The sequence below is a fragment of the Callorhinchus milii genome, unplaced genomic scaffold (genome assembly GCF_018977255.1).
Source record: "Callorhinchus milii isolate IMCB2004 unplaced genomic scaffold, IMCB_Cmil_1.0 Scaffold27, whole genome shotgun sequence".
Taxonomy (NCBI): Eukaryota; Metazoa; Chordata; class Chondrichthyes; order Chimaeriformes; family Callorhinchidae; genus Callorhinchus; species Callorhinchus milii.
In genome coordinates, this window is record NW_024704768.1 from 1,076,159 (window position 1) to 1,088,970 (window position 12,812).

The following is a 12,812-nucleotide window of genomic DNA, read 5'->3' on the forward strand; positions in this document are numbered from 1 at the left end:
CACTGTGAAAGTATCGCGGAGGGACCCGAGTGGCGCTGCGATTTTTTTTCTGAATGGACAAGAAAGAGGGCGTCGACACATTGTAGCGATTATTTGATACATTTCTGACCAATTAGCCCCCCCCCCCGGCCCCCCGCAGCTCCCCCCCGCCCCCCCCCGGCCCCCCGCAGCTCCCCCCCGCCCCCCCCCCGGACCCCCGCAGCTCCCCCCCCCCCGAGCTCCACCCCCCCCCCCGCAGCCCGCCCCCCGAAGCTGCCCCCCCGGCCCCCCCCCCCGGACCCCCGCAGCTCCCCCCCCCCGAGCTCCCCCCCCGCAGCTCCCTCCTGTGGGGGGGGAGAAGGTGGTGTCAAGGAGGTAAACAATCAGTTCATTCATGACACGTGGCTGAAAGTGCGAAGGAAACGCGGGTCATCGAATGTGTGTGAGAGGCGAGGAGGGCAGAGCCGAGCCGAGCTGTCAGGGCAGGTCAGGGCTGTCAGGGCAGGTCAGGGCAGGACTGTCAGGGCAGGGTTGGGCAGGTTCAGGGCTGTCAGGGAGGGGCTGTCAGGGCAGGTCAGGGCAGGTCAGGGCTGTCAGGGCAGGGCTGGGCAGGGCAGGTCAGGGCTGTCAGGGAGGGGCTCTCAGGGCAGGGCTGGGCAGGGCAGGGCTGTCGGCAGGTCAGGGCTGGGCAGGGCAGGGCTGTCAGGGCAGGGTTGGGCAGGTCAGGGCTGTCAGGGAGGGGCTGTCAGGGCATGGCTGGGCAGGGCTGTCAGGGCAGGGCTGGGCAGGTCAGGGCTGTCAGGGCTGGGCAGGGCAGGGCTGTCAGGGCAGGGCTGGGCAGGTCAGGGCTGGCAGGGCTGGGCAGGTCAGGGCTGGCAGGGCTGGCAGGGCTGGGCAGGTCAGGGCTGGCAGGGCTGGGCAGGTCAGGGCTGGCAGGGCAGGGCAGGTCAGGGCTGTCAGGTCAGGGCTGGGCAGGTCAGGGCTGTCAGGGCTGGGCAGGGCAGGGCTGTCAGGGCAGGGCTGGCAGGGCAGGGCAGGTCAGGGCTGTCAGGTCAGGGCTGGGCAGGTCAGGGCTGGGCTGGGAAGCCCTGTGTTTGTTTCTCTCTTATATATATATATACACACACACACACTGTTCCTGACTGTACAGGAGAAATACACACCAGAGATGGGAAGCTCGAGTGAGCAGGATGACTCAGATGATGACGAGAGCAGTCAGGGGCCGGTGAGCTACACGGATCTCCCCATGGAAGTGCGGCGGGTCCTGAAGAAAATCGAGACAGCTCAGCTGGACAGAGCCAAAGAGGTTGGGACTCCTGTGGGAAATGGACATAATAATAATATATCAATAGTACTTAAGTAAAGTCTCATCGAAAACACCTGATCTCATGAAATCCGACACACGAAGGGAACCTGGCCAACTTGTCCTCTCATGATAACAATATAAAAGAAACGCGTGCAGCACTTCAAGTCTCAAAGAGTTTCACAGAGTTTCTGTAAGTGTAGTGACTGTTCACTTGCAGGGAAACCCAGCAATCAATCTGCACACAGCATTGTCCCACAAACATCTGTGAAGTGAATGATCAATTTCATTTAGGAGATTCCTCCAAATCTCTCCCCTAATTTTCCTGTAAACAATCTTGACGCTGCCCTTTGTCAATGTACACTGTCCTTCAATATTTTAAAACACCTCGGTCAGGACGAAACGTTGGGCAAGTTTCCTTACTCCACACACCTCTGTTTACCTAGCAGAATGTAGGAACCCAGTTGTTAGTTGATTGGCGGATTGCTTTTTTGGGGATGATAATCTCTTTAAAAATATTAATTTGGTCACTCAATCCATGACTGTTTGAGGGACGCTGGTGTGTGCAATTGGCTGCTGTGTTTTGCCCACAAAATACACAGTTAATTCACTTTACAGTATATTATGTGAAGTGCTTTGAGACGTCTCAACGACATGATAAGGTGTGATATCAAATGCAAGGATTATTATTATTATCACCGCTGTCATATCCCACTTTCAATTCCTGCTGTTTCATTGTAAAAAGTGCAATTTAGGCAGCCTCTCTTCATATTTATACAAGGAAACAGTTGCTGTGATATTAAAGTAGTTTAACAATAAATGCCTTTTGTCCCAGTTTCCTTCATGGAATGTACCTTTGGGATTAACGTTTCTACTGCAATTCCCATCACGTTAGTAAAGTGTAACGTTATTCCTTCAAAACAGTGGATCGACTGGAAAGTCTCACAATAATAATAAACCTTTACATTTGTTATAATAATAATAATCCTTGCATTTGATATAGCGCTTTTCACATCTTCTAAAGCGCTTCACAGAATATACTGTAAAGTGAATTGACTGTATGTTTGTGGGCGAAACACGGCAGCCAATTGCGCACAGCAATGTCCCACAAACAGTCGTGGATTGAGTGACCAAATATTAATTCACAAACACCAGTAACTTTGCTGTTTCCTTTGGTTTGGTGAGAAACAAAATGCTCCACACAGAAAACAAGAGTATTCCTGCCCCTAATTTATTTTTTTCTATTTCCCTTTTGGTCCTTTTTGTTTCCCTGGAGTGACATATGACATGAGAGCGCATTTCTGTAAATACACAGCGAGACTGGAAGCTGTGTTGTTATTCTGATGCTGGCTTTGTCTATTCATGACTTTTATTTTTCTCCAGAAACTGGGAATTGTTTCAGTACAATTTACATTTTGACATGTGAAACGTTTTCTCTCTCTCTTCACATATCCCTGAAATTGACACTTCTTATTAATATGAGAGTGATCGACACAGACTGTTGTCAAGACGACACTCCGCAATCCCAAATTGACTTTGTTGAGAACGTCATTGTGTCTCTGACCACTGTGGTTACGTGTCACTGGCAATTTCTGTCTGAGCAAAACTGAATCGTATCAAAAACAATAATAATCTTTGCATCTGATGTAGTGCCCTGTCAAGTCATTGAAAAGTCTCAAAGCAATTAACAGGATTCACTGAAGAGTGTGGTGACGGTATTTTTTTTGCGAGCAAACACCTCAGCCGGTTTGCGCCTAGCAATTTTCCTTAAGCAGCTGTGAAGTTAATGACCAATTTCGTCTGGGGAATGTTGGCCTCTCTCTGTGTGGGTGCGTGATTCCTGGTGGTAATGGCATGTGGTGCATTGGGTGATGTCAAGACCCAGTTTGCCCTGTGACGGCACTTTGAGACATTTTGACTTTATAGGTGTTGTACCAAATGCAAGGATCTTTTTTTTAATAATATTCCCTGCATTTGATATTGCACCTTATCATGTTGTTGAGACATCTCACAGGCCTTACAGAATATTTGTGGAGTCCTGCAGCTCAGTGGTTAGAGCACTCGCTTTGCAAGTGAGAGACCTGAGTTCAATTCCAGGCAGAGAGCGAAACCTTGGGCAAGTTTCCTTACTCCACACAGAGCCTAATAATAATCCCTCCAAAACCAAAACAATAATAAATTGGTCATTTTCAATCTACGACTGTTTGTGGGACATTGCTGTGCGCAATTGGCTGCCGCGTTCGCCCACAAATATACAGTCAATTCACTTTACAGTGTGTTCTGTGAAGCGCTTTGGGACGTCCTCCCGACGTGAAAAGCGCTATATCAAATGCAAGGATAATTATTATTATTATTATTATAATATACTGTAAAGTAAATTGACTGTGTTTTGTGGGTGAAACCTGGCAGCCCATTGTGCACAGCAGTGTATCACAAAAACTCGTGGATTGAGTAACTAAGTTATTATTTTTTGAAGAGAGTATTACTCCCAGAAAGCAATCCACTAATCGACTAACAACCGGGTTCCTACTTTGCTAGGTAAACAGAGGCGTGTGGAGTAAGGAAATTTGCCTAAGGTTTTGCCCCAGCCGGTATCGAGGCGAGTGCTCCAACCACTACGCTACAGGACTCCATGAATGCAGTTAATGGAGGTCTTTTAATATGGAGATTTCATCTGATATTTCCCAACAGGAGATTGCTGAACGATTGAATATCATTCGGGACAGAGTGAATGCAGCTTTACACCATGCAAGACTGGGCAAGGAATTGGACCGTCAGCGAGGACTGAGACTCAGACCTGCCAATCATCCTGACCAGCTGAAGGAAAGGGATGGATTCATAGATATGATCTCTGATTTTTCAAATACCAATTTCACCAGAAAAATGATCTTGACGACCATGTGGAAGTGGCTATTAGACAGCCGTATGTTATTTATTCTAAATTATAATAATAATAATCCTTGCATTTGACATAGTGCCTTATCGCGTCGTCGAGACGTCTCAAAGCTCTTCACAGGTTATACTGTAAAGGGGTTTGACTGTGTATTTTGTGGGCGAAATGTGGCAGTCAATTGTGCACAGTAGCGTCCCACAAATAGCCATGGAATGACCAATTTTATTTGGGGGTTTGTTGCCCAGGATCCCAGGGAAAATTCCCTTCTTTTTTTAAATAATGCCATGAGATCTTTAAAGTCCACCTGAAACAGGCAGACATGAACTTGGTTTACGTCTCATAGGAAGAACGGCAGCTCGACAATGCAATATATCTTCATCACTGCATTTGAGCGTCAGCTTAGACTATGTGCTTCCAAGTCCCGATGTGGGGCTTGAACCCACAACCTTCTGATTCAGAGGCTAGAGTGCGACCACTGAGCCAGGCTGACACACAAACTGAATGTAATCGGAATGGTGGAGTGCAGGGATGACGAGACACATTTTCAAGATCCATTCACATTTTTAAGATTGAGATAGATATTTGTTAGTTCAGGGTATCAAGGGATATGGGGTAAGGGCGGGTAATTGGAGTTGAGGTACAGATCAGCCATGATCTCATAGAATGGTGGAACAGGCTCGAGGGGCCAAATGGCATATTCCTGTTTCTGAAAGGGAGTTGTTAATCAGAACCTTTGGATAACCAAGAGTATGTTACATCGACCCTTGGGAACTCTGCTCCGGAAGGCTAAGACATCTTATACTGGGCACACTAGATCACTTGCCTACAAAAAGTTAGCAGGGGGAAAATGACTATGGTTAAAATATTGGGGGAATTTTGATTATACGTCAGAGGATGTCAACAGGTGACTTTCAGAAACGACCACTTACTCGTGTTTTTATGCAGATCAAATATTAACAGAGGAAATAGAGGAACTGGAGGATGAAGAGGAAGGGCAATTGACAAAGGATTGGATCAAGGACACTGACAGGAAAGTACAAACCAGCTTAGCTGCCACCCAGGGCTGCATCATTCACATTGCCAAACTGTGTAACACTCTGTTTGGTTTCGAAAAGAAAGAGAAGCCAAAATTAAGTGAGTTTAGCACAGTGTCACACCCAAACCAATAGTCCAATGGCTTTTCCCACTAGATCCAATAATAATAATTAATCATTGTGTTTGATATAGTATCTATAACATCAAAATACCTCACAAAGCGTCCCAGATAATTGCTGTTAAGTGTAATGATTGTGTTAGTGATAGGCAACCACAGCATCAAAGTTCCCACAAACAACAAACAAAATGTCTGACTCCTTGATGTCTGGGAAAAAATATCTGGGGATACAATATACAGTTTGAGACACAATATGTCATGCGACTGCCAGAACGGTGGAAGGCGAACTGGATGGACCTTGGTCTTCTTTCGCCAAGCAAATTCTTGTATTCTTAACTAAGACAGAATGACCAAATTATCTTGAGGATTGTTGCTCAGTTTCAGATTCCTAAGCCCAGTTTGGGATTCCTCATCTTGTGATCTTTTACAGAACAGCGCATGAAGGAAACTTGGAAGTGGTGGAGGGAGACTAGGTTGGATCCCAAAACTGCCCTCACTCTCCAAGACCTAAAACCACTATCTACCCAAGAAATGTTGGAGCCAAACTCTGAAAACATGGTGAAAATAAGTTTGGAAGATATCGACGCAATGCTAACAGACATGGCAAAAAACCTTCCTTACAAGAAAGCCATGAACATTGCTTTCAGATATGTTAGGCATTACGTATCCAATCTCTACAAAGCATTTAAGTTGCGATCGGATGAATATTCTGAAGTGGAGAACGAATTAAGGAAGCCCGACTCATTCGGAAACCTGGCTCCGCAAGGCAGTCTTGTGCAGGAGCTGCAACGTCTTCGGGATCAGCTGAAATTGATTAAAAGGAGAGCAGAACAAGCAGAGGGAAATTACATGGAGACTCGGGTACTCAACCAAAAACTTGAGGAAACAATCAAATTGATGAGGTCCAAAATGGAGAATCTACAACACGGCCCCAAACATTCGCCCTCCATTGCATTCACCTCTCCAGATATGCGACGCCCGTCTGTCATCAGCCTGAAGAAGTATGAGCTGAAGAAAACAAAGAGTATCATAAAAAAAGTCAGGGAGAAGACTCTTTTCCCAGACATCAAGGAGGCAGATAGTTTCAGAAGGGAGACGAAGAAGAAAGGTATGGTGTCAGAACCCAAAGTGCAAAGCGTGCTGAAAGAGCCTTCAGTAGTCCGAAAGTTGGAGATTAAAGAAGTGATGGCCCAGCCTATTATCAAGGAGAGAGCAGAGGCAGAAGTGGCTTTGGAAGAAAAAACTCAAATAAAGGATATTTTCAAAGCTTCCGCAACTAAACTTCTTCCTGAGGCCAGGTTTGAGGAGACGCACAAGAAAATTAGTAGCCTTACAATACCACCTATGAATGTCTCAAGACAACAATTACTTGAAGAGGAGGAGGATCAGGATGGTGATGCACATGAGGTGGCCCTAGACATTCTGAAGGATTTTGAAAGAGCTATTACCTATTCGCTAGATAATGGAATGGCCAGTGGCAAAGACCTTTCTGGAGACAAGCAGAAAAAGGTCCAGGACCTTCTGAATACTCCAGAGCTAAGAAGTCTTTATAGCACAATTATGACGAAGATGAAAGAGAGTTTTGAGACCGCAACAAAGAATCTCCCAGTAAATGTTACCAAGCAAGCAATGGTTGACGAAGGTATTTCAGCTCATCTTTTCGAAGATTATTCCAATTATTTAAATGTCCCTCAGCAAGTATCTCAATTAAGTGCCTTGGTCAGTCCGAGCCTGCTGCCAATACCAGTTTCAAGCAAAAAGTCATTGTCTTCATTGAAGCAGATCACTTCTGCCCAAAAGGAAAATCTTGAAGCTCTAACCCACATGTTAAGCACTTCCCCAGATGTGAATCAGTTGAGCAGGGTGGCAGACGAAGCAGTCACTGAGCAGGTTGAAGACCACCCATCGGTTAGCTCACCAGCCCAGGAAATCACTGTCCGGAGGGAACATCCAGAGCAGGGCTTGGTCTCTCAAACCAGAGCTCCAACTGGGACGAAGGAAGAAATACGTTTGAAAAAACCTTCCTTCTTTGCTGAACAAGAGCGAAAGCATCATGCAGAAATGTCAGCTAACTCATATACCATCAGTGCGGACTTCCTGAGGACAAACGTTAAGACTTTGGACCAAGCCATGTACCAAGGTGTCATTTCCCCGCAGCTTCACACAATAGCCACAACTCTCATTGATCAAACCCGACGCAGCGTTGCTCTTCGCTTGTCATTTCTCTTCAGGAAGTACATTGCCTTTCGCCGCATCCAAGAACTGAGGTAATAATAAATGATACCGCGCCTTATCATGTTGTCAAGATGTCTTCAAAGGATCTGGTGCAAACTGTAGTGTAATTGTAGGTAAACAAAGTTGGAGAATTAATTTGCAGAACTCATCAGTCCAGCGTAGATACACCTCTCCCAATGGCTCATTTGGTTTATTTAAGGTTGAAACTCCCTCATTGTGTTCCCATGTAGGGCTCAAATCCATATCTTGCTGATTCAGAGGCAGGATTTCTACCAACTGAGCTAGGCTGATACCATTTATGTTTCTTCCTCTCAGAAAAAGTATAGAAGTCAAAGTGACTCAAATCATGGAGGAAGAAGGAGAGGAGGCGGTACAACTGTATGATTTTGGTGATAAACTTGAAGCATATAACACATTTGTTATACAAAACCTGACAACAAAACAACTTCTTGTTGATCAGAAGCGTCACGGCTATTTGAGCAGGATGAGTTTCTTGTTTACTCAGGTAGGTTTAAATTTTAAGACTTGTTCTGTATTTTACGGGATGCCCTTTGGTGACATCCGAGGTGACGTCCTTGGGATGTCATCCAAACGCCATCACCTTGAACAATGTAGTTCACGCTTCCATTGCTGTTCTGAAGATCCAGTCTGGACTGTGAACTCAATAATAATAATCCTTGCATTTGATATAGTGCTCCGGGACACTACCCCGCATGAAGGGCGCTATATAAATGCAAGTTGTTGTTGTAGCGCCTTATCACGTCTTCGAGACGTCTCAAAGCGCTTCACAGAATACAATCCATGACTGTTTGTGGGATGCTGCTGTGCGCAATTGGCTGCAGTGTTTCGCCCACAAAATATACAGTCAATTCACTTTACAGTGTATTCTGCGAAGTGCTTTGAAACGTCTTGAAGACGTGATAAGGTGCTATGTCAAATGCAAAGATTATTATTATACTGTAAAGTGAATTGACTATATTTGTGGATGAAACGCAAATATAAAAATATTTAAAAGAAACTCAAGTTGCGATGAAGGGCTTGAAGCTCAAAATGGTACCATTGCCCTTATACTGGTGAGGAGAGGAGGGCAGAAGAGCAAGTCTAATACCACTATGTTTTTATTCTTTAAAGCTTAAATCCAACACTGGTCTACAGATGTACAAACCATATGTGGCCACCAAAGAGTCAACTGACGTCACACAGAAGCGGTTCAGCTCCCCCATTGACCAGACCTTTATCATAGAGTCCGGCAGACCAGGATATCAAGGGGCTCCATCTGCCAGCGTGGTGATCAAACAAAAGATCTTCGGCACGCAGGCAATGTTTCCTGCAGGGAGGTATTGAGCACAATTTTAAAGAGGCCTTTTTGGCTGAAATTACTCCTTAAAGGGCCTCACCTTTCTCCTGGGACAGGAGTACACAATCCGTCAGGCTCTGNTTTTTTAAACCACTGGAATGCTAGCTTGAAATCAATCCAAGTAGGTCGTACGTAAGCTTTTGGGACGCAATCAATTCTCTTCCTGTTTTTCGGTCCGCACAAATTTGCAGGATGAAAGAGTGCTTACTGAGCACTTATTGCAACTGCTTCTGAAAGCCCCTGCACACTCCTTCACATTAGTGGATACTGGGCTATTCTGGGGATAGAATCATAGAATTATATTATACTTATACAACTCAAAAGGAGGCCATTCGGCTGTGATATGATAAACCTTCCCTCTGTCTGATACAAGGACTATTGCAATATCGTCACATAATGCCTATAATGCCATCTATCGTCACAAAGTGCTTTGTAGGTAGTTGCTGTCAAGTGTGATGACTGTGTAAGAATAATGTAGGAGCCAACTTGTACACAGAAAGATGCTGTTCCAGCTCCAATACCACACTGTATCTTGTTGATTAATCCTTTCTATATATTATTGTATATTATTTGCTTTGTTACTCACATACTGCCTCTGTTAGGAGGAGTCCCGCCAGAAACTTTCACCAGATATGTTCTCAGTGTTTGGTAGATGGAAGTTTACCAATCGCCAAGAAGATCCCAACATTCCGAGCTCCTTCAGAGCTTCCTGTGTTTTCAGACTTTACGCCACAGCCTTGGATCATTGATCTACCAAAAGCAAAGGAATTAGTCTCAAATTACCAGAGGTAAGGAGTGCCACTTACATTGCTCGGTTGTGTGTGCTTTTTATTATTCTATTCCTTTCCCTCCCTGGATTACAATCTCCCCCTCATAGTGTAAGACATTCTCATATCAACACAAAGCAGAGAATAATAGGAAACTGGTTGTGTGTCGATTGGTGGATCACTTTTCAGGGGGAAATAATTCCTTAAAAAAAAAAATTATTTAGTCACTCAATCCACGATTCTTTGTGGAACACTGCTGTGCGCAATTAGCTGCCACGTTTCGCCCATAAAATATACGGTAAATTCACTTTGCGGTATACTCTGTGAAGCGCTTTGAGATGTCTCAAAGATGTGATAAGGCGCTATATCAAATGCAAGGATTATTATTATTATCTCATCTGAAATGCAACTCCCAGCATTGGTCTACAGGATCAACCCAAGGAGACAATGAGCTCAATCCTGATATAGGGCTTGAACCCACAACCTTCTGACCCAGAGGTGAAAGTGTTACCAACTGAGCCAAACTGAGACCTCTTTACTTGCTAATTGTTCTACTCCTTACTCTCTTGAAGACTATTTTTCATCCACTGTGATTGAAACAGAAAGCATCAACGTGTTTAAGAGGAAACATGGTGCATACATGAGAGGAAATCGAGGGTTATGGGAGAGGGGATAAGGAGAGGTGAAGCCTCATATGGAATATAAAGACAAACCCAAATGAGCCACAGTGGAACCCCAGATTTTGTGTCCAAATGATTATTGATGCCCCCAAATGCAGTTCATTAAAGTTGGAATCTCATTTTCTTTCCCCAGCAAATTACCGTTTGGGCAGAGGATGATGAACCAGTTTGCAGGTGTAGTGGGTGAGAAGCTGAAGGTGCCAAGCGAACAGGCTCTCGTCCAAAGGAAACAACAGTTTTCTACAGAAAATGAGCAGAACTTGTTGAAGTTATCAACCACAAACAAAGCCACCCGATTCAGGCCAAAAAGGTAATCGCTCCGCTTTGCCACTTGGTATAATCTCTCCTTTGAGTCAAAAGGTCTTTGAGCTATAGTCTAGGACAATAATAATAATAATCCTTGCTTTCGATATAGCATCTTATCATCTTAAGTCTTCGAGAATTCTCAAAGGGCTTCACAGAATATACTGTATAGTGAATTGACTGATGACACTCCAGGTCATGGTGGAGTGAGCACTGCATTGTTGGATGTGCCTCCTTTGGGATGAGGCAAACTATGATTTAACAGTATATCCTGTGAAGCACTTTGGGATGTCTTCCTGACGTGAAAGGTTAGGTCCCCACGGAACTACAATTCCACTTAGTCTTAGCCTGTAAGAATATTTTATCTAAAAAATTAAAGATGGCACAGAATTATGCAAAGTTCTTCAATCCAGTCTTAATTTCTAAACTGTTTTTCTGCAAGTAACTAAGACTGAATTTTCTACAATTTGGATAAAATGAAAATAATTGATTTAAAATGTTGCACTCTACTGATGACATATTTCCTTTAATAGGAACATTGATATTAAAGCGATGGAGTCAATGTGGTCAACAAGCAATGTATGTGAGGAGTTACAGACTGTCGCCCTCATGTCACCTGCGTTTCTGGAGATCCCTACATTACTGGCGCTGGACATCAACGCATCAATAAACAAAGCATTTCACAGCATACAACAGAGGTAAAAACATCACACTATATCTAACTAAATAGCTATCTATATAGATATATAGCCTCTTCCTTCTCTGCATCACCATTGGTAGCCGAGTTTTCACTTCCTACGCCCATGACCTCTACCATTCCATTTCGCCTCTCCATGCCACCTGTCTCTTTAAGTCCCGCATCAAATCCTACCTCTTGGAACGCAGTAGAATCCATTGTGGGTTTCAAGAGGGAAGTACACATACACATGATAAATAGAGGTTTACAGGGGTGTGGGGATAGAGCAGGACAGTGGTATTGGATGGACATCTCGCTCTGAGAGTTGGTACAGACTTGATGAGTCGAATGGCCTCCAATCTATGGTTGGTTGCATAAGATGAGTAGGAGAAACTCTGCAACACAATCCCTCCGCCTTGCTCCTTCTTTCACCATCTTCAGATCGTGCCTGAAGACCTTCCTCTTCGACCGTGCCTTCGGTCACCTTCCCCTGGTTCATCGTCATGCTCTGCCAAAGACAAGTGCTCTGGAACCTGCCTTGCGTGAGGGTTGCTGTGTAACTGCAAGTTGCTATTGTTGTTGAGCGTGCTGGAATTCGGAAAGAGAAAATTGATGAAAAAATGGGCAACACACAAGGTTTTTTTGATAACACCAATGTCTGTCTGTACTGTGTGCTTATAATGTATTCTTTACTACCTCTTTTCCACTTTGGGCTTATAATTGGAGGGTCACAAAACAAGAGTGATGACTGTTTCACAAATACTTGTTGAGTCACTGTTCTCTTTGCCTCCTTTGTAGGATTCAGCAGAATAATGAGAGAATGAGACACAAGCAATCTTAGTCACAGGCACAGATATTTCACTGTGAGTCATTAAATTAGTTTTAAAACAATTGAAAAAAATCTACCGTGGAATTTGTGAGGATTATTTTTATATTAACGCTCTCTACTGTGTGTAAACAAATCCTGTGCTGTGCGTTTTAAATAAAAGTTCACAAACCATGCTAACAAAATCCAGCAGGTGGCATGCATTCGCCTCCACATACAGTAAAGAACAGTATAATATTGAATAAGGTTCTGGACGAAAAAGACCTGGAATGAGTTCTGACGTTCTCCAGCTCAATGTCAACAGGACAGAAATTCCCCGTCAGTGCCTACTCACCTCAAGCGTTGGCCACATTGATCTCACTCCACCTCACGCAGCCGATACGGAACCTTCGTGCCTCTGTCACCCCAACCCGACTGTCCTTCAGCAACAAATTACATTTACACAACACCTTTCACACCAGGAGGACGTCCCAAGGCGCTGGACAGTTAGGGATCCGCACCCGAGCTGGGGGTTGGGATCAAAAGGGGTGGAGGGTGGGGAGGTTGGGGGTAGGAGGGTGACCGGAGGCACAGTCGAAGGATCTTGAGACAGGTCTTAAAGGAGGCAAGGGAGGGGGCGAGTTGGAGGGACTGTGGGTTG

The 12,812-nt window shown here is 44.6% G+C and overlaps 2 protein-coding genes across 2 annotated transcripts; both read left to right on the plus strand.

Annotated features, from left to right (window-relative positions):
* Positions 1–411: 411 nt before the first annotated feature.
* Positions 412–7,848, plus strand: LOC103190308. Its single transcript, XM_042344145.1, has 6 exons — positions 412–465; positions 1,130–1,285; positions 3,974–4,205; positions 5,121–5,309; positions 5,759–7,595; positions 7,794–7,848. Exons 2-6 carry the CDS (start codon positions 1,148–1,150, stop codon positions 7,846–7,848), a joined length of 2,451 nt encoding a protein of 816 aa, XP_042200079.1. The 5' UTR covers positions 412–465; positions 1,130–1,147.
* A 171-nt stretch (positions 7,849–8,019) lies between these two features.
* Positions 8,020–12,195, plus strand: LOC103190305. The gene is made up of 6 exons (XM_007911038.2): positions 8,020–8,068; positions 8,695–8,900; positions 9,523–9,708; positions 10,501–10,677; positions 11,204–11,368; positions 12,145–12,195. The coding sequence occupies exons 1-6, from the start codon at positions 8,048–8,050 to the stop codon at positions 12,185–12,187; spliced, it is 798 nt and encodes a 265-aa protein (XP_007909229.1). The 5' UTR covers positions 8,020–8,047; the 3' UTR covers positions 12,188–12,195.
* The last annotated feature ends 617 nt before the right edge of the window (positions 12,196–12,812 follow it).